Raw genomic sequence first — 21,156 nt, 5'->3', positions numbered from 1 at the left:
AGACGGGCCGAAGGCTCAGGAGTGGGGCTAGATGGAGCCTATAAGGCTGACCTGGAACTGAAACGTTGGTTGTCTTAGGATATGAAATGAGAGGAGAGTCTGAATCATCGCAGTCAGAGAGTGGGGACCGAGGGTTTTGTTTTATAAGGGAACAGTTATTTGCACATTAACCTAGCTGACCCCGGTGCGGCTAAACCATTTAAGGGTTATACACAGTGTTAGGGTTTGAGTGTGAAGTGTCCCCCACAGGCTCGTGTATTCGAATGCTTGCACCCCAGCTGGGTCATTTTGTGGCTGTTGTGAAGGGTGTTGTTTCTCTGATTTCTTTCCCAGCCCTTTTATCATCTGTGTACAGGAGGACTACTGATTTTTTTTTTAGTTAATCTTGTATCCTGCTACATTACTGAAAGTGTTTATGATTCGTAGAAGTTCCTTGGTAGACTCTTTGGGATCGCTTATGTAAACCATCATATCATCAGCAAACAGTGAGAGTTTGACTTCTTTTCTGATTTGTATCCCCTTGATTTACTTTTGTATCTTATTGCTCTAGTTAGGACCTCAAAAACTATATTGACTAGATATGGAGAGAGTAGACAACCTTGTCTTGTTCCTGATTTCAGTAGAATCGCTGGGAGTTTCTCTCCATTTAGATTGATGTTGGCTATTGGCTTGCTGTATATTGACTTTATTATGTTTAGGTATGTTCCTTGTATCCCTTCTCTCTCCAAGACCTTTATCATGAAGGGGTGTTGTATTTTGTCAAAAGCTTTTTCAGCATCTAATGAGATGATGATGTGTTTTCTATTTTTCAGTTTGTTCATATGGTGGGTTATGTTGACAGATTTTCATATGTTGAACCATCCCTGCATCTCTGGGATGAAGCTGACTTGGTCATTGTGGATGATGCTTCTGATGTGTTCTTGGATTCTATTTGCCTGTATTTTATTTAATATTTTTGCATCAATGTTCACGAGTGAGATTGGTCTGTAATTCTGTTTCTTAGTAATGTCTTTCTGTGGTTTGGGCATCAGGGTAATTGTAGCCTCATAAAAAGAGTTTGGCAATGTTCCTGCTGTTTCTATTGTGTGGAACAATTTGAGGAGTATTGGTATTAGTTCTTCTTTGAAAATCTTGTAGAATTCTGAGCTGAAACCATCTGGCCCTGGGCTTTTTTTTGGTTGGTGGACTTTTGATGACTGTTTCTATTTCTTCAGCAGTTACAGGTCTGTTTAATTTGCTTATCTGATCTTGATTTAATTTTGGTAAGTGATATTTATCCAGAAAGTTGTCCGTTTATTTAAGGGAATTTTTCATTTCCTCTTTAAGAGTTTCAGACATTCTCTTGAAGTTATTTTTTAAGTCATTTTCTTCTGCTTCATCTATATTTAGTTGTTTAAGTCTTGCTGTTGTAGGGTCTTTAGGTTTTACTGGTGTTGTGTTGCTCTTTTTGGTATTGCGTGTGTTCTTACCTTGTCTACTCATCATTTCCTCTAATAGGTGTGGTTGGGGCTGTCTGAGATTCTGTTGATTAATCTTCTAGGTGCCAGAGAATCCAAAGCTCAGATGGTTGTTCCTTGTGGTACAGTCAGTGTCACATCTGTACCCCATCTGTTACCCCATCTGTTATTCCGTGTTCCTGGAGATAGCTCAGTGCTCCTGTGCTTTGGTCTGCTCCCTTGGAGTTTGCTGTCTCAGGCCTTCTTTGACCTAGGTTACCGGCTTTGACCTGTTTGTATAAATCCTGGTTTATATCCCCTCCTGCAGAAGTCCCTGGCTTGGAGATGGTCCTTCAAAGGTTTCTGGCTCTGGTCTACTGCTCGAAGTTCCCAGGTTCAGGTGCACCCAGAACCACAGAGGACCTGGCTCAGGCTTACTCCCTCAGAGGTTCCAGACTCATGCTTAGACCCACAGAGGTTCCAGGTTCCTGCCTATTCCCTTTGATGTCCCAAACCAATGCCCAGACCCACAGAGGTCCTGGCTCAGGCCTACTCCCTCTGAGGTCCCAGACTCACATCTGGCCCTGCAGAGATCTCTGGTTCCTGCCTACTCCCTTGGAGGTCCCAGATTCATGCCCAGACTGGCAGAGGTCCTGGCTCAAGCCTAGTTCCTGGAAAGTCCTAGACTCACACCCAGAACCACAGGGGTCCTGGCTTTGGTCTACTCCCTTGAAGATCCCAGATTCACGTCTGAACCCTGAGTGGTCTCTGGCTGTGGCTCACTCACTCAGCAGTCACTCCCCTGTACCTGTTCCTGTGGAGTCTGCTGTCTCTGGACCAGGTCTCTGGCTCAGTCCTGGTCTGCCAGTGTCCTGGGACTGAGTTGGCTCCCGAGACTGGATTGGCTCCTGGCTTCTGCTCCTGTGGAGCTTGCTTCCTCAGGCCCTCTCTATCCTAGGTAGCTGATTCAGTCCCATTCCTGATACGGGAAGAAATTTAAACACATTTACAGCTTTCAGGGCAATTCTATAGAAAAACATATAACATTGATGTTTAAAATGAAATACAGCTATGACTGAGGAACAACTCAGTCTTAGAGTATCTGATTGGCATGTACCAGCCTCAGTTCAATTCCAAGAACAACAAAAGAACTTGCTTAGCAAATGTCAGGCCATAAGGTTACTCTGTAATACTGCAGGGAGAGAAATCTCTCTCTCTCTCTCTCTCTCTCTCTCTCTCTCTCACACACACACACACACACACACACAACTGTAACAAGCCATTCGATTGTTTTCTATTTTAATTGTGTTGTTGTCATAAAACACCATGACCAAAAGCACTCTGGGGAGGAAAGGGTTTATTTCCTTATCTTAGAGCTTGTAGTTCATCATTCAGAGAAGACAGAGCAGGGGATGAGAGACAAAGACAAGAGATAGAGGAAGAGGGAGAAGGGGAAGGGAACAGGGAGAGGAGAAAGGGTATTGTCTGGAAGGGACAAAGAACTGCCTGTGGGTGGAGAGGAGACAGACGTGGCCCACAGGCACAAGGCAGTTTATAAAGGAAAAGAGGAAACCCTGTGTTAGGATGAGGTGTTTAATTTTTATTGGAGATCTTAATTCAGGCACCAGAAGGGGACTTTTGGTTGCTGGCCTTCAATACTTTGATAGCTGGACCTTTTTGGCCAGCCTCAGGAATGAGTCTAGAATAAGAGTCCAAATAAGGGAATAGACCTGGGCGGCTAGCGTTAGGGATGTAATCTATAGCTTACAAGGGAGAGGGAAAGGGGAAGGGCAAGGCCTGCCAGAGGCATATTTTCCATGCTCCAGTCGGCCAGGGTCCCCTCAGGAGTCAGTTCTCATTCCTCTTTGTGAGTCAATGACTTTCCATGTATTAACTCAACCAATGCTCTCCCAAATCCTGTGAGCTATGTTGTTCCCATTTATAGATAAGGAAACTAACTGATCTTCTTCAAGTTGGCAATGCAGCTTGTATATTTTGTCATCTGTGAGCTGCATCAAATGTTATTTCTAAAAACTATAAAGAAAAACCTACTAGTGTCTTATCTGTTTGCTTGTGGGACCATCACAGTGTCAGAATCTTAACGGCATTAAGTTTCTGAGTGCCCGTCATTACATTCCTACTGTCTCACCAACCAATATCGAGTTATTACAAAATACTCCCAGTTATTGGTCAGCAGTGTCCCCTGACACCAATTTCCCATAGAGAGGAAAGGGACCATCTCTTCCTTAGAGCGCTTTCCGAGATGATGACGATTTCAGTGACGATGAGCCTGATGAAGAGGAAGATATCGAAAACATCCTGGAAGAAGAGTTCCCGAAAGACGAGGAGGAGATGAGTGAGGAGGATGAGGAGCAGGAAGGAGAAGCCACCGAGCGCCTGCGAAGCGAGATGGGAGAAAAGTTTGAAACCGAAATGAACAATCTGCAAATGATACAGGTTATGACTGTCCCTTCACTGCCACAAAAACACAGGTTATGGCCTTCCCTTCACTGCCACAAAAACACAGGTTATGGCCTTCCCTTCACCACCACAAAAACACAGGTTATGGCCTTCTCTTCGCCACCACAAAAACACAGGTTATGGCCTTCTCTTCGCCACCACAAAAACACAGGTTATGGCCTTCTCTTCGCCACCACAAAAACACAGGTTATGGCCTTCCCTTCACCACCACAAAAACACAGGTTATGGCCTTCCCTTCGCCACCACAAAAACACAGGTTATGGCCTTCCCTTCACCACCATAAAAATACAGGTTAAGCCATCCCTTTGCCACCACAAAAATACAAGTTAGGCTATCCCTTTGCCACCACAAAAATACAGGTTAGACCATCCCTTTGCCTCCACAAAAATACAGGTTAGGCCATCCCTTTGCCTCCACAAAAATACAGGTTATGGTCGTCCCTTCATCATTGCTTAACAAGTGACAGTTTGAGAATGCAAGGAGGGTAGTTAGGCTCAGGGTCTTGTTGTCAGGGTTTCTTAACAATTCCCTCAATTGTTAGGTCCCAAAGAAATCACACGGAGGTCTACTTAGTTATAAACTGATTGGCCCATTAGCTCAGGCTTCTTACTAATTCTTATAACTTACATAGCCCATTATTGGCCCATTATTCTTATCTATGTTAGCCACATGGTTCAGTACCTTATTCAGCGGGGCAGTCACATCTTGCTTCTTCTCTGGTCAGGTCACAACTGCCGAGAGAGCTTTCCTCTTCCCAGAATTCTCCTGTTCTCATTCCTGTCTGGTTGTCCCACCTATACTTCCTTCCTAGCTACTGGCTAATCAGCATTTGTTTTAAATATAATTGACAGAATACAGACCATAATCCCATACCATTTCCCCTCTTTAAAAAAAAAAAAGAACTCTGAATCTAATATCCTTTGTTTAGCTTTTCTACTGACCATTAGCCATAACAACTTGTAACCAACATTCTAAACAAAGGAAAACATCCATAAACTTATTTTTTTGAATGTGGGCATAGTTCTCCAGGTTACTTCCTGCTGATTGGGGGCACTGATAATCTTATGGCTTTATATGGATGTAGTTTCCCCACGTTGGGCGTCATTTGTTGTAAGGGAGCAGGCCACTTGTTTGTCCCAGCTGCCCAGCTAGCTTACACCCGAAATAACCACACACACACAAAAACAACTGTATTAATTAAAACACTGCTTGGCCATTATCTCTAACTTCTTTTTTTTAAGATTTATTTATTTATTATGTATACAACATTCTGCTTCCATGTATACCCACACACCAGAAAAGGGCACCAGATCTCATTACAGATGGTTGTGAGCCATCATGTGGTTGCTGGGAATTGAACTCACGACCTCTGGAAGAGCAGTCAGTGGTCTTAACCACTGAGCCATCTCTTCAGCCCTAGCTCTAACTTCTTAAAAGAGGGGAAAGTGGTGTGGGACCATGGTCTGTATTCTTTCCATTATATTTTAAATAAATGCTGATTGGCCAGTAGCCAGGCAGGAAGTATAGGTGGGACAACCAGATAGGAAGTAGAGGCAGATCAATAAAAACAGAAGAATTCTGGGAAAAGGACACAGTCCTGGCCCAAACCACAGAAGAAGCAACCACAGAAGACCGCCTCGCTGAAAAAGGTACTGAGCCACATGGCTAACACAGATAAGAATAATGTATTGATATAAGTTTTAAGAGTTAATAAGAAGCCTGAGCTAATGGGCCAATCAGTTTATAGTTAGTGTAGACCTCTGTGTGATTTCTTTGGGACTTAATGATTATGGGAACTGGGCAGGACAGAAAACTCAGTCAACGGTGTCTTAGTTTTTGTGATATTCCAAAAGAATATTTCAGGGCAGCAGGCCCTTTGTCACAGACCAAGAGCAGCATGGACGCCTCCCAGGTCAAGATGGGTTTATCTCCCTACAGACAGCCCCTTGTAAAGCTAAAAGATACCTGCCTTACATGATGATGTAGTCACCAGCTGTGTATATGCTGTAACAGAAACACTAAATAAATCAGGCTTTATCGTTTCTCTTACCAGGAAGAATTTGAGAAGGTTCTGGTACCAATAATTACAGTTAATGGAGCTAGGAAACTTAACATTGTGCAATATGTGTTGAACTTGAAATTGAAGCCGCTAGTGGAAAACCGTGCAAGCATTTTTGAGAAGTGTTATCCAGTGTCCCCACACCTTGCTCATAAAATGCTGACCTTCACCTACAAATACATAAGCTCATTTGGCTACTGGGACCCTGTAAAGGTAACGTCAGACAATTCATCTGAAAACCATCATGTTTGTTTTTTTTTTAAGTTGTTTAGGAAGACATAGTCATTTTGAAAAGTTGTAAATATTGTATAATGCAGCTATAATAATTTGGGGGGGGATAAAATGGAGTAATGTAACTTTCATTTTTGCTTTTGATTTAAAACATACATAACATGGAACTAGCATTCTGCGCCCCTGCCCCAAAAGTCTGTATCCCTAGCATTTACTCCCAGTCAGCCAGGAATTGCATTCCAGTCTAAGAAAGAAGGCCAATGTTGATGATACTATATTGACGAATCACTATTTTGCATGCCTCTCAAAGGGAAGCAGTGTGACTGTCTTGGTGAAGAGACACTATGACCACCACAACACTCATAAGGGAAAGATTTAATTGGGGCTGACTGCAGTTCAGACATGGTGCTGGAGAAGGAGCTGAGGTCTGCAGGCAGCAGAAGGAGTCTGTGTCACTCTGGGCATAGCTTGGGCACAGGAGACCTCAAAGCCTACCCTCAATACTGACACACTTCCCCCAACAAGATCACACCTACTCAAACAAAGCCACACTTCCTATGAAGGCCATTTTCTTTTAAAGCACCACAGGGAGTAAACTATTTTACACCTACTCTGCCATATTCAGGAAGGATGGTGCTTGACACTCTGATGCTGTAGAAAGATCTTCAGCCCTAACGTCAGTTAGTTATCCACTCTTCCTACCCCATTCCATACCCACGCCTTAGGCTGTCTTTGTTGGGTGTTTCACATTTTGTGGCTGTTGTCAATGGCATGATGGGATTTTGTCCATACAAAAATTCAAAAGAACTCTGTCTGAATTAAAAGATAACCTGGCAGAACCACCTGTATTGCCCACTTCCGATACTGCAGTAAAACTTGAGATAGGGCAGGTTAACCAATGTAATTTATTTTCTGGTAGTTCTAAAGGTCTCCCATCCAAGTACTAACCAGGCCCAATTCTGCTTAGTTTCAAGATCAGGCACACTCAGGGTGGTATTGGCATAGCCCAATAGTTGTAAAGGTTAGAAATGTTTCTAAAGGATTTCATCAAGGTGTTGACATACAGTCTTTCCTGCCTTGTCTAGCAGTTGACCGCCTTCTCATAGTGTCCTCATGTGGGGCTTTTTCTGTGTATGCTGATTCGTGTTTCTGCCTCCTGTTATAAGACCCCCCCCCCATCCTATTGATTATCCTTTTGCCCTCATTTGACCTTACTTGCCCCCATTAAGGTCTTATCTCCACATGCATTCACATTGGCAATAAGAGTTTCAAGATAAGTGGATTGTATGGGAGAGGGGCAATGCAATTCACAATACCATTTTAGAAGTGGGTCTGTGTGTCAGGATAAATGAGTTTGTGAATGAGTATAACAATCTCATACCATCGGTCAGAAACAGTCAATAAAACATGAGTCATTATGTAGGAAGTAGAACTGTAATTGTCATAAACTAAAACCAACTAGAAACATTACATGGACTAGATACGATATGAAATAACCTGTACTTTGTATACAGTTGCTTTGTTAATATTTATAATTAGAGGTTTTCTTATTATGTAATAAAGATTAAAATATTTCAGATATATTGAAGGAAATGCTTTATAAATTAAATCTAACTTGTGAATTTAATCCTATTACAGCTAAGCGAAGGAGAGACAATCAAGCCTGTTGAGAATGCAGAGAACCCTCTTAACCCTGTCATCCACCGTCAGTATATTTATTTTTTATCTAGTAAACAAACCAAAGAAAAATTTATGATGAACCCAATCAAATACATCCGGCAACCCAAACCCAAAGCTTCTATGCCTGTCAGAATTATGATTGTGGGGCCTCCCAAGTCAGGGAAAACCACAGGTGAGTGTGTCTGTCTTTGTTCCTCAAGCATCAAGGGAGCTCTGAAACCCAGCACCAAATCCCAAGGAGCCAGCCATAAAGTCCAGGGGTTTCCATGGTACCTGTGCTAATTTGCCTCCCCATCAACAATGTAGAAAAAGATTCCTTTTTCTCTATCTCTTCACTAGAATTTATTTTTTTAAATAATAATTATTAAGGCTGGATTTAGACGAGATCTCAATATAAAAATTACTAGTTACAAATATTTTATGGAGGACTTTTACTTCTATGTCATCAAGGATGTTGGTCCGTAATTTTTATTTTGTTACATTTTCTTGTTTTTATTAGGTTTAGTACAGGGCAATATTAGCTTCACGTAATGAATTTATAAGGATTCTTTCTCTTTTCATTTGAGGAAATACTTTGAGAATAACTTGCATCAACTATTTTTTAAAGTTTAAAATAATTTTAACCATGGATCCAGTACTGGGCTTTTCTTCTTTGGAGATTTTTTATTACTGCTCCAGTCCCATTCTTGGTTGTTGATTTACTTTGGTTTTCCATTGCCTCTTGATTAAAATTTGGTAGTTTATGTGTCCAGAAATCATCCATTTTCTAACTCACTGATGTATGCAGGGGCCTTTGGAACCTCCATGACCAGCAGAGAGGTGATCTGTGGGAGGCAAGAAGGTAGCTCAGCTCAACACAACAGTAGCTGGTGTTAGTTCAAACTTCTGGACTCTGGCTCCGAGTAGTCTGTTTTAGCTATAGTTAACCACAGCACAATTTGGTGAAAACTTATTGTGGTGATAATTAACTCAATACCGTTTGCACAACAAAGACTGCAGAGATCTCTTTGAGGAACAAAGTAAGCAAATACAGATCAGGCTTGACTGGAATGAAACTCATTGTAAAGTCCATGAAGTTGGGTTCTAAAGATGGACTTGAATAAGATAGGCTTATGATAAGGGTCTGGGGGAGGATCCCGTGTGGTCTCCAGCCACACAGATAGTGTAAAAGTCACCAGGCTATTAACCGCATCTGCTCCCAGCTTCTGGTCAGATAGCAGGTTATACAAGGAATGACCCTGTGTGTTTAACATTCAGGGTTCCCTAGTGCTTATCTGTGACGTAAAGACCTCCATGCCCCCTACGAACATACAGATTTTTAAAATGCTCCCTAATTATCCTATGAATTACAGAGGATCTGTTGGAGTGTCCAGCTTCATCCCTAGTTTTATCTATTTAAGTTTCTCCATCTTCTGCTTGCTTTAGCTAAGGGTTTGTCATTTTTGTTTATTTTTTGGAAGGACTGACTCTTTGTTTCACTAATGCTTTGTGCTGTTTAGTTTCTATTTTGTTATTTCTTTCCATCTGTTGGTTATGACTTTAGTTTATTCTTAGTTTTTTAAGAGTGAGATACACATTAGGTTTTTCCATTGATATCTCTGGCTTTAAAGTGTAAACACTGTAGTAGGAGGCTACTCGTTCGTGTTCAGCCACTTAGACCTGAAATAATCACACAGAAACTATATTATTTAAATCACTGCTTGCACAATCACTTAAGTATATTGCTATCTAGCTCTTACATCTAGAATTAACCTATTTATATTATTTTATATTTTACCATGAGACTTGTGACCTACTGGCAAGGTTCTAGCTGGCAGCTTGCGTCTTTCCCCTCTGGCGGCTACATGATGTCTCCTGACTCTGCCTTTTTTCTCCCAGCATTCAGTTTAGTTTTCCCCACCTAGCTCTATTCTGCCCTATCACAGGCCAATGCAGCTTCTTTATTCATTAACCAATAAAAGCAACACATATACAGAAGGATTTTCCACATCAAAACACTCATAGCTATAAGTTTTCCTTATGGTACTGATTTTTTATGGTTTTGGTTTTTTGTTTCCATTTCTCACAGGTCCTGGTGGTTACATTTCCATTTTCATGTGACTCTACAATCTTATCCTGTTTCCCTTTTCTCTCTTTCAGTGGTACCATTTTCATTAGAAACATGGCTGATCTCCAAGTGTTTGTATAATTCATGTAGCCATTCTTCCTGTGATTTCTAATGTTTCTTCTCTTCTGACCTGAGACACTGGGAGTTATCTCAGTTTGTAATTGTTAGGAGTTACTTTGCAGCCTCATGCACGATCTATTTTGGAAAAACTTCCATGTGCTAAAAAAGAATATATACTATGCCTCAGTTGGTGTCTCTTACATACATCTGCCTTGTAGCAGCGATTCTCAACCTGTGGGTTGCAAGCCCATTGGGGAGCACATATCATATATTTACATTATATTTCATAACAGTAGCAAAATTACAGTTATAAAGTAGCAACAAAAAATAATTTTATGGTTGGGGGTTGTCTTAGGATTTCTATTGCTGTGAAGAGTCACCATAATCACAGCAGCTCTTATAAAGGAAATCATTTAATTGGGACTTCCTTACAGTTTCAGAGGTTTTGTTCATTATCATCATTGTGGGACACATGACAGCATGCAAGCAGACATGGTGCTGGAGTAGAAGCTGAGAGTTCTACTTCTTGATCTGCAGGCAGCAGGCAGAAAACTGACTTGAGCTTCTGAGACCTCAAAGGCTGCTCCCACACCACGACACACTTCCTCCGGCAAGGCCATGCCTACTCCAACAAAACCACACCTCACATGGGGCCACACAACATGAGGAACTGTATTAAAGGGTCACAGCATTAGGAAGGTTGAGAACCACTGATCTACAGTATACTGGAACCCTGGTGTTGTTTTGTTGACTTTTGCTGACAGTGAGCTACTGAAGTGACCCACTATTGTTGCACTGGGCCCATCTTTCTCTTTGTGTCCCATAGCGTTGACTTATGGAAGTTGGTGCTCTGAGGTTATGCACATCATTGTATCTTCCTGATGGATGGTTCCCTGTTAGTCAGTTTCTTATCACTGTGTCAAATACTTGGCATACTCCACACCCCAAACATTCAGTAACTTCCCAAAACAGTCCCAGCAGCTGGTGACCAAATGTTCAATACACAAGTCTATTGGTGACATTTCACATTCAAATCACATTAGTCCTTTTATTTAAAAAAAAATAGCTATTTGAGAATTTAATGCAGTATGTGTTGGTCACATTCAGATCCACTACCCACGAACTTAGAGCTGTTGTGGGTTATCCACCAGAGAAGACTATTCTGACATAGGTTTAAGCCAGTAGAAAGTCTTTATTAGCCAGTCTTTGTTTTCATTTTGGCTGGTGGGGATGTCTATGTGCTGAATTTTAAGGCCTGAATGGCTCTTCCATTGTGGAGTCAGTTGAGCTAAGATCTGAGGCCTATTACACTAAATAACATTCTTTTTATCAATATGACATAACCGTTGTCTCTTCTAACTAATTTGGCTTGAGTTCTGTTTGGTTAGATATGAATATAGTTACTCTTGCTTGCTTTCAGAATTCTTTGCTTAGAATATTATTTTCTATCCTTTCACTTTCCGTCTAAGTACACCTTGGTTGAGTTTCTTGCAGGCAGCAAACTGTTAGGACTTACTTGTTTTAAGTCCAGTCAGTAAATCTATGACTTTGAAAGGCATGTGGTACATCTACCCTGCTTTGTTTCCATTCTAGTTGTTTCAAATAATCTGTATCCATTTCTGCCTTATTTGTGCTAGAGTTGGGATGCTTTCCTGAATTGGCAGTGTTTGATTTGTTCCTAATTCTCAGTTGTTTATCTACTCTTCATGTGAAATTGATTCTTTCTTGCCCCTGAGAATCTTGCTCATCTCATCCAATTCCTCTCCAGTATCAGGGACTCCCTTATTCATGCTTGTCTTAGGAGGTCTTTATTTCTCTTTCTATTGTGAAGGATGATTTGGTTGGGTACAATAATCTATTTTCTTTCAAGGTGTGAAGTTCCTCACTGAAACCCTCCTGACCTTTAGAGTTTCTTCAGAGAAACATTTATGTGTGACTTGACGTTTCTCTCATAAAGATTTTAATATTCTTTCTTTGTCTGTACTTGAATTATAATGCTTAATTATAATTTTTGTTCTGATTATGTCTAGTTGGGATTCTGTCTTCTATAATTAGCCATCTCTGTCTTTCCCAAGACTTGACAAATTTCCCATCATTATTTCACTGATGGATTTTCTGGGCCTGTATTACCCCTTTGTCTGTACTGATTAAACTCTTTTAATGGCCCTTTGATAGTGTCCTACAGATCTGAAGTGTCTTGTCTAGTCTTTCTTAATTTTCTTTATTGTTCTCTGAATATAATAATTCACCAATTTCAGTTTTCAAACTCTGGTGCTCTTCCACTTAAGCTGATGCTTTCAGTCATTTCTTTTAAATTTGATTTATTGAGATTTGCATTTCCAAGATTTCCAATTGGTCATTTTCTAGCATATTTCTCTCTAATGAATTTATCTTTCGTCTTCTTTGTTGTCTTCCTTAATTCACCCATTTATTGGTATCCTTTTTAATTTATTGATGTTTTAAATATCATTCTTTTACATTCTTTGTCCAGGGGTCAGAGGAGTTGCCTCAATGGATAAAGTGCCTACCTTGCAGGCATGGGACTTGAGATCAAGTTCCAGAACCCATCTGAAAAATCAGATATGATGGTGTACATTTTGTAATCACAGCATAGAGAGGCAGAGACAGACAGAACCCCAAGGCTCCCTGGCCAAGCAGTCTAGCCTACTTGGAAAGGCCTGGGCCAGTGAAAGATCCTGCCTCAAAAGACACACACGCACATGCACACACACATGCATACACACACAAAAGGTGGGGAGGAAGAGATAGAGAGAGAAAAGAATTTCACGAAACACATGAGATCCTCTGACCTTTACACACACACACACATGCTCATGCGCTTGTACATATATTTCTGTATATACATACAGAGAGACACACACACAAATAAATAGTAAATAAATTTAAATTGTTTTAAATTTAGTTTTCTAAGTTTTAATTTTCTTAACATGACAAAAGAGTTGTATTCTAAATGTTTACAAGACAATGGTATTTACCAAGCACAACAGAATGTACTCATCTGAAATAAAATTCTATCCCAGGGCTAAAAACATAGACAACAATCTGACTTCTCTCTGTTGAAATGGAAGGTAGCTTTTAACACTATGCCTAATTTTGAAAGCACATTTAGTTTTAGAATTTGAGCACATTTGGTTCCAGTGTTTGTAGGAAAACTGAAGTTCAGAATCTGGGATTTCACCTGCTCCTTGGGAACAGTCACCGTAAACTCCTCTCTCAGCCAATGGCCTCTATCTCTCTATTCAATGACCTCTATCTATTATATTCAATGACCTCTATCTCTCTATTCAATGACCTCTACCTCTCAAGTCAATGACCTCTATCTATTATATTCAATGACCTCTATCTCTCTACTCAATGACCTCTATCTCTCTATTCAATGACCTCTATCTCCCTATTCAGTGACCTCTATCTCTCTACTCAATGACCTCTATCTCCATATTCAATGACCTCTATCTCCCCATTTAGTGACCTCTATCTCTCTACTCAATGACCTCTATCTCCCTATTCAGTGACCTCTATCTCTCTACTCAATGACCTCTATCTCCATATTCAATGACCTCTATCTCCCCATTTAGTGACCTCTATCTCTCTACTCAATGACCTCTATCTCTCTATTCAATGACCTCTATCTCTCTATTCAATGACCTCTATCTCTCTACTCAATGACCTCTATCTCTCTATTCAATGACCTCTATCTCCCTATTCAATGACCTCTATCTCCCTATTCAATGACCTCTATCTCCCTATTCAATGACTTCTATCTCTCTATTGAATGACCTCTATCTGTTCTATTCAGTGGCCCATATCTATTCATAGTGGTCTTTGGTTCTTCTAAGCTATAAAGTTAGAATTCAATTTTTCATGCCACTAAAACATCAAATAAACTCACAGGAAAAATTCTTTCTCCTCTTATGTAATAAGGAGGCTGCTTTTTTGTTTCCCCGTCACCCAGATTCCTGAAATAAGCACACAGAAACTGTATTAATTAAATCACTGCTTGACCTATTAGCTCTAACTTCTTTTTTTAACTGCTTAATGCTTCTTCTGTGACCAGCACTTAATACAGAAATGCATTAATTTTTCTAATTTACAAAATTAGCTAGTATATATATATATATATATATATTCTTTTTTTATTGAAAGAAAAAATAAGAAATTCCAGCCTCCTCCCAGTCTCCCATTTCCCTCCCCCTCCTCCCACTATGCTCCTCCCCCCACTCCTCTCCCCCTCCCTCTCCAGTCCGAAGAGCAGTCAGGGTTCCCTGCCCTATGGAAAGTCCAAGGTCCTCCCCCCTCCATCCAGGTCTAGGAAGGTGAACATCCATACTGGCTAGGCTCCCACAAAGCCAGAACATGAAGTAGGATCAAAACCCAGTGCCATTGTCTTTGGCTTCTCATCAGCCCTCATTATCTGCCATGTTCAAAGAGTCCGGTTTTATCCCATGCTTTTTCAGTCACAGTCCAGCTGGCCTTGGTGAGCTCCCAATAGATCAGCCCCACTGTCTCAGTGGGTGGGTGCACCCCTCGTGGTCCTGACTTCCTTGCTCATGTTCTCCCTCCTTCTGCTCTTCATTGGGACCTTGGGAGCTCAGTCCGATGCTCCAGTGTGGGTCTCTGTCTCTATCTCCATCCATCGCCAGATGAAGGTTCTATGGTGATATGCAAGATATTCATCAGTATTGCTATAGGATAGGGTCATTTCAGGTTCTCTATTTTCAGCTGCCTAAGGAGCTAACTGGGGACATCGCCTTGGGCACCTGGGAGCCACTCTAGGTTCAAGTCTCTTGCCAACCCTAAGATGGCTCCCTTAATTAAGTTATGTGATTCCCTGCTCCTCTATCCAACCTTCCTTTCTCCCAATCATCCTGTTTCCCCAAGTTCCCCCCCATTCTTCCCTTCTTACTTTTCTCTCCCGATCTCCCCTTATTCCCGTCCCATCCCACCCCCAAGTTCCCAATTTTTTGCCCGGCAATCTTGTCTACTTCCCATACCCAGGATAACAACTATATGTTTTTCTTTGGGTTCACCTTCTTATTTAGCTTCTTTAGGATCACAGATTATAGACTCAATGACCATTATTTGTGGCTAGAAACCAATTATGAGTGAGTACATCCCATGTTCCTCTTTTTGGGTCTGGGATACCTCACTCAGGATAGTGTTTTCTATTTCCATCCATTTGCATGCAAAATTCGCGAAGTCATTGTTTTTTACTGCTGAGTAGTACTCTAATATGTATATATTTCACACTTTCTTCATCCATTCTTCCATTGAAGGACATCTAGGTTGTTTCCAGGTTCTGGCTATAACAAATAATGATGCTATGAACATAGTTGAACAAATGCTTTTGTCATATGATAGGGTATCTCTTGGGTATATTCCCAAGAGTGGTATTTTCTGGGTCCAGGGGTAGGTTGATCCCGAATTTCCTGAGAAACCGCCACATTGCTTTCCAAAGTTGTTGCACAAGTTTGCATTCCCACCAGCAATGGATGAGGGTACCCCTTCCTCCACAACTTCTCCAGCAAAGGCTATCATTGGTGTTTTTGATATTAGCCTTTCTGACAGGTGTAAGATGATATCTTAAAGTTGTTTTGATTTGCATTTCCCTGATTGCTAAGGAGGTAGAGCATGATCTTAAGTGTCTTTTGGCCATTTGAACTTCTTCTGTTGAGAATTCTCTGTTCAGTTCCGTGCCCCATTTTTTAATTGGGTTAATTAGCATTTTAAAGTCTAGTTTCTTGAGTTCTTTATATATTTTGGAGATCAGACCTTTGTCTGTTGCAGGGTTGGTGACGATCTTCTCCCAGTCAGTAGGTTGCCTTTTTGTCTTAGTGACAGTGTCCTTTGCTTTACAGAAGCTTCTCAGTTTCAGGAGGTCCCATTTATTCAATGTTTCCCTTAATGTCTGTGCTGCTGGGGTTATACCTAGGAAGCGATCGCCTGTGCCCATCTGTTGTAGTGTACTTCCCACTTTCTCTTCTATCAGGTTCAGAGTGTTCAGATTGATATTGAGGTCTTTGATCCATTTGGACTTGAGTTTTGTGCACGGTGACAGATATGGGTCTATTTTCATTCTTCTGCAGGTTGACATCCAGTTGTGCCAGCACCATTTGTTGAAGATGCTTTCTTTTTTCCATTGTATGCTTTTAGCTCCTTTATCAAAAATGAGGTGTTCATAGGTTTGTGGGTTAAAATCCGGGTCTTCTGTACGATTCCATTGGTTGACTTCTCTGTTTTTATGCCAATACCACACTGTTTTCATTACTGTAGCTCTGTAATAGAGTTTGAAGTCAGGGATGGTAATGCCTCCAGAAGTTCCTTTATTGTATAAGATTGTTTTGGCTATCCTGGGTTTTTTTGTTTTTTCCATATAAAGTTGATTATTGTCCTCTCCAGATCTGTGAAGAATTTTGATGGGGATTGCATTGAATCTATAAATTGCCTTTGGTAGAATTGCCATTTTTACTATGTTGATCCTCCCAATCCAAGAGCAAGGGAGATCCTTCCATTTTGTGGTATCCTCTTCAATTTCTTTCTTCAATGCCTTAAAGTTCTTGTCAAATAGATCTTTCACTTCCTTGGTTAGAGTTACCCCAAGATATTTTATGCTGTTTGTGGCTATCGTGAAAGGTGATGCTTCTCTGATTTCCCTCTCTGCTTCCATATCCTTTGTGTATAGGAAGGCGACTGATTTTTTGGAGTTGATCTTGTATCCTGCCACATTACTAAAGGTGTTTATCAGATGTAGGAGTTCTTTGGTGGAGTTTTTGGGGTCGCTTATGTACACTATCATATCATCTGCAAATAACGAAAATTTAACTTCTTCCTTTCCAATTCGAATCCCCTTGATCCCCTTATGTTGTCTTATTGCTATTGCTAAAACTTCAAGCACTATATTGAAGAGGTATAGAGAGAGTGGACAGCCCTGTCGTGTTCCTGATTTTAGTGGGATGGCTTTGAGTTTCTCTGTTTAATTTGATATTAGCTGTTGGCTTGCTGTAAATAGCTTTTATTATATTTAGGTATCACCCTTGTATCCCTAATCTCTCCAAGTCTTTTATCATAAAGGGATGTTGAATTTTGTCGAATGCTTTTTCAGCATCTAATGAAATGATCATATGGTTTTTTTCTTTCAGTTTATTTATATGCTGGATTACATTGATAGATTTTCGTATGTTGAACCAGCCCTGCATCTCTGGGATGAAGCCTACTTGATCATAATGGATAATTTTTCTAATGTGTTCTTGGATTCGGTTTGCCAGTATTTTGTTGAGGATTTTTGCGTCTATGTTCATGAGCAAGATTGGCCTGTAATTCTCTTTCTTGGTTGAGTCTTTGTGTGGTTTTGGTATCAGAGTAACTGTAGCTTCATAAAAGGAATTTGGCAATGACTCTTCTGTTTCTATATTGTGAAATACATTAAGGAGTATAGGTATTAGGTCTTCTTGGAAGTTCTGGTAGAATTCTGCATTGAAACCATCTAGTCCTGGACTTTTTTTGGTAGGGAGGTTTTTGATAACAGTTTCTAATTCTTCGCGACTAACAGGTCTATTTAGATTGTTCACCTGTTCCTGGTTTAACTTTGGTATATGGTATTTATCTAAAAAAGTGTCCATTTCTTTTACATTTTCCAGTTTTGTGGCATACAGGCTTTTGTAGTAAGATCTAATGATTCTCTGAATTTCCTCTGTGTCTGTGGTTATGTCCCTCTTTTCATTTCTGATCTTATTAATTTGTATATTCTCTCTCTGCCGTTTGATTAGTTTGGATAGGGGTTTATCAATCTTGTTGATTTTCTCCAGGAACCAGCTTTTTGTTTCATTGATTCTTTGGATTGTTTTCTGTGTTTCTATTTTATTGATTTCAGCCCTCAGTTTGATTATTTCCAGTCTTCTACGTGAGTCTGCTTCTTTTTTTTTTCTAGAGCTTTCAGGTGGGCTGTTAAGTCTCCAATGTGTGCTTTCTCCATCTTCTTTAAGTGGGCACTTAGTGCTATGAGCTTTCCTCTTAGGACTGCTTTCATAGTGTCCCATAGGTTTGAGTATGTTGTTTCTTTATTTTCATTGAATTCAAGGAAGACTTTAATTTCTTTCTTTATTTCTTCTTTGATCCAGGTGTGGTTCAGTAGTCGACTGTTCAGTTTCCATGAGTTTGTAGGCTTTCTGGGGGTAGCATTGTTGTTGAATTCTAACTTTAATCCATGGTGATCTGATAAGACACAGGTGGTTACTAATATTTTTTTGTAACTGTGGAGGTTTGCTTTGTTACCGAGTATGTGGTCAATTTTCGAGAAGGTTCCATGAGCTGCAGAGAAGAAGGTATATTCTTTCCTATTTGGGTGGAATGTTCTATAGATGTCTGTTAAGTCCATTTGATTCATTACCTCCATTAATTCTCTTATTTCTCTATTAGGTTTCTGTCTGATTGACCTGTCCGTTGGTGAGAGAGGAGTGTTGAAGTCTCCTACAATTAGTGTGTGCGGTTTGATGGCTGCCTTAATTTTTAGTAATGTTTCTTTTACGTACGTGGGTGCTTTTATTTTAGGGGCATAGATATTCAGGATTGTAGCTTTAACTTCTTATTGGCTAGCTTTTACATTTTAATTTAACCCATTTCCATTATTTTATATTTTACCATGGGGCTTGTGGCCTACCCACAAAGTTCCAGCATGTCTGTCTCTGGCAGCAGCTCCATGGCTTCTTCGTGACTCCGCCTTCTTCCTCCCAGCATTCAGTTTACCCCCACCCCCAGTTCTGCTCTACCCTACCACAGGCCCAAAACAGCTTCTTTCTTAACCAATGGTATTCACTGCCTACAGAGGGGAATCCCACATCACTCTGAAGCTATAAATCTGTATTAAAGTGTAAAGTAGGGGTCTAGAGATGGCTCAGTGGTTAAGAACACTGATTGCCCTTCTAGAGGACCTGGATTCAATTCTAGACACACACATGGCAGCTCACAGTCATCTATAACTCCAACCCCAGGGCATCTGAAACCTTTTTCTGACCTCTATAGGTGCTGCACACACATGGTACAACAACACACACACACAGGCAAAGCACCCATACATGTAAAATAAATATAAATTAAGTAAAACAAAATGTAAAGTATGCCTGTGTGATTTTTAAAAACTATTTCCTAGAAGGTTATTGAGACCCATGATTGGTTAGGGATTGATATCTTCATTGCAGTGTGTAGTAGACTGGGGAATGGTGTAAGCCAGTCAAGTAGGCGTGTTACATTTGTTTTTATTCATTTATTTTATGTATATACAAATGCTCTATCTGCATGTATGACTTTATGACAGAAGAGGGCACTAGACCTCATTACAGATGGTTGTGAGCCATCGTGTGGTTGCTGGGAATTGAACTCAGGACCTCTGGGAGAGCGGTCAGTGCTCTTAACCTCTGAGCCATCTCTACAGCCCCTGGATTGTTACATTGTTTTCTTTGGTAGCATACTAAATACCAGTGCACACAGCATTCCTGTGGTGCTTGGCCTCATTTGCTGCATCGTGCAGAAACAATAAGCTGCTTAAGTATTGGTTTGATTATAAAAAAAAAAAAGAAGAAAGATGAAGACTGGAGAGAGAGCATAGTTGCAGAGAGCATTGACTGCTCTTCCAGAGGACCTGGGTTCAATTCCCAGCACCCACAGGGCAGCTCATCACTGTGTGTAACTCCAAGATCTGATACCCTCACTGTAGACAAAACACTAAAGCACATGAAATAAAAATAAATTCATTTTTTCCTTAAAAAGAAAACAAAACAAACCCAGTTGGTTCATTAACCAGATTCTAAAGTCACAAGCCTGAAGTAAAGCTAACAGCATTGACAATTCTTTGAAGAATATGAAGCTAAGCTTGCTATTGGTGCCATCGGCCAGAATCCAAAAGCAAGGTTGACTGACGAATGTGTGAACTGAAATAGGCTTCGTGTTTTGTGTTTTCCAGTTGCCAAGAAGCTTGCAAGTGAATATGGCTTAAAACGTCTGTCAGTAGGAGACGCGCTGCGTAGCATGTTAAGCAATCACCCAGATACGGAGCTGTCACTCATGATCAACTGGCACCTTCACAAGGGAATGACAGTGCCGGATGCACTTGCTATTCAAGCTCTAGACCTCTCCCTGATGGAAAGTGTGTGCAATACTATAGGGTAAGGGAGCTGGGGAGGAAGAAAGGGGAGAGGGCGTAACTGCCAGGGTGCTTCTCAGACTGAGCACTTAACATGGAAACATTCTCATTTCCTGTCAAGATCCATGGCTTGAACTCGTGGCAGATCAGCCCAAAGACCTCATTACTCCCTGCAGCAACTCCTGTATGCTCCACAGATGAGGCCACTGTGACTTTCTTACCCCCAATAGTTCTTGCTGCTCAATGGAAGGGTGGAAGGGCCCTCTTTAGTTCTCGGGTGATGTGGTCCCAGGCACATGGTTCCTCTCAGGCCCAGGTCCCTATAAAAAGAGCCGTGCCCCTCCTGTAATGCCGTATTCAGACAGGAACACTGGATACGTGGCTTCGTTCTCAGTTTATTGTCCTCTGCTGATCTTTCTTCTTGTCTATTACAGCTATTGGTCACACCTCGATGAACACCAATGCTCTCTGGTCTGGGATCCAGGTCACTAGAATCCCCTGGCTTAGTCACGATCATTGTATACTTAGAACCCCTGGCTCCTCTGCAAGTGGCATTGAGTCAAGTCATCGAAGTGTTAGTTCCTCTAGTTTCAGGGTTGGGAGCACTCTTGGGTGACAGCCTTCGGGAAAAGCAGGGGTATATCCACACTGAGTTATTTCTTCTCTGAGGCTTAGCTTTCCTCAACGAGGACAACTTTGGTTGAGTCTCAGGTTATTCCACCTTCATCCCAGGATAAAGGCTGCTCAGCCACCCTAGCTTCTTTTCCCCAATCCTGAGAGCCACTCAAGTGGCCTTTCCCAGTAGAAAGAAGTATTGTTCAAAAGAAAGCAATGTGTCACTCTCTTGCAGACTACAGTGAGCTGGCTGTGTCATTTACCCTCTCTGCTGGAGTCTAGCTAGGTCCTGTACTCCGTTGGAGAGCATTGGCAAATGGGCCCTGTCATTCAG

The 21,156-nt window shown here is 41.0% G+C and overlaps 1 protein-coding gene across 1 annotated transcript in view; it reads left to right on the top strand.

The window, feature by feature from the left end:
- Positions 1 to 21,156, top strand: part of Ak9 (adenylate kinase 9) — a 117,814-nt gene that overhangs the window by 85,927 nt on the left and 10,731 nt on the right. The window contains exons 29-32 of the mRNA XM_075944961.1: positions 3,687 to 3,893; positions 5,971 to 6,189; positions 7,846 to 8,059; positions 20,028 to 20,229. Coding sequence (XP_075801076.1) covers positions 3,687 to 3,893; positions 5,971 to 6,189; positions 7,846 to 8,059; positions 20,028 to 20,229 — 842 coding nt within the window. The remainder of the gene's footprint in view (positions 1 to 3,686; positions 3,894 to 5,970; positions 6,190 to 7,845; positions 8,060 to 20,027; positions 20,230 to 21,156) is intronic.

This window comes from Microtus pennsylvanicus, chromosome 1 (assembly GCF_037038515.1).
Source record: "Microtus pennsylvanicus isolate mMicPen1 chromosome 1, mMicPen1.hap1, whole genome shotgun sequence".
Lineage (NCBI taxonomy): Eukaryota > Metazoa > Chordata > Mammalia > Rodentia > Cricetidae > Microtus > Microtus pennsylvanicus.
This window is presented reverse-complemented; position numbering and strand designations above follow the sequence as displayed.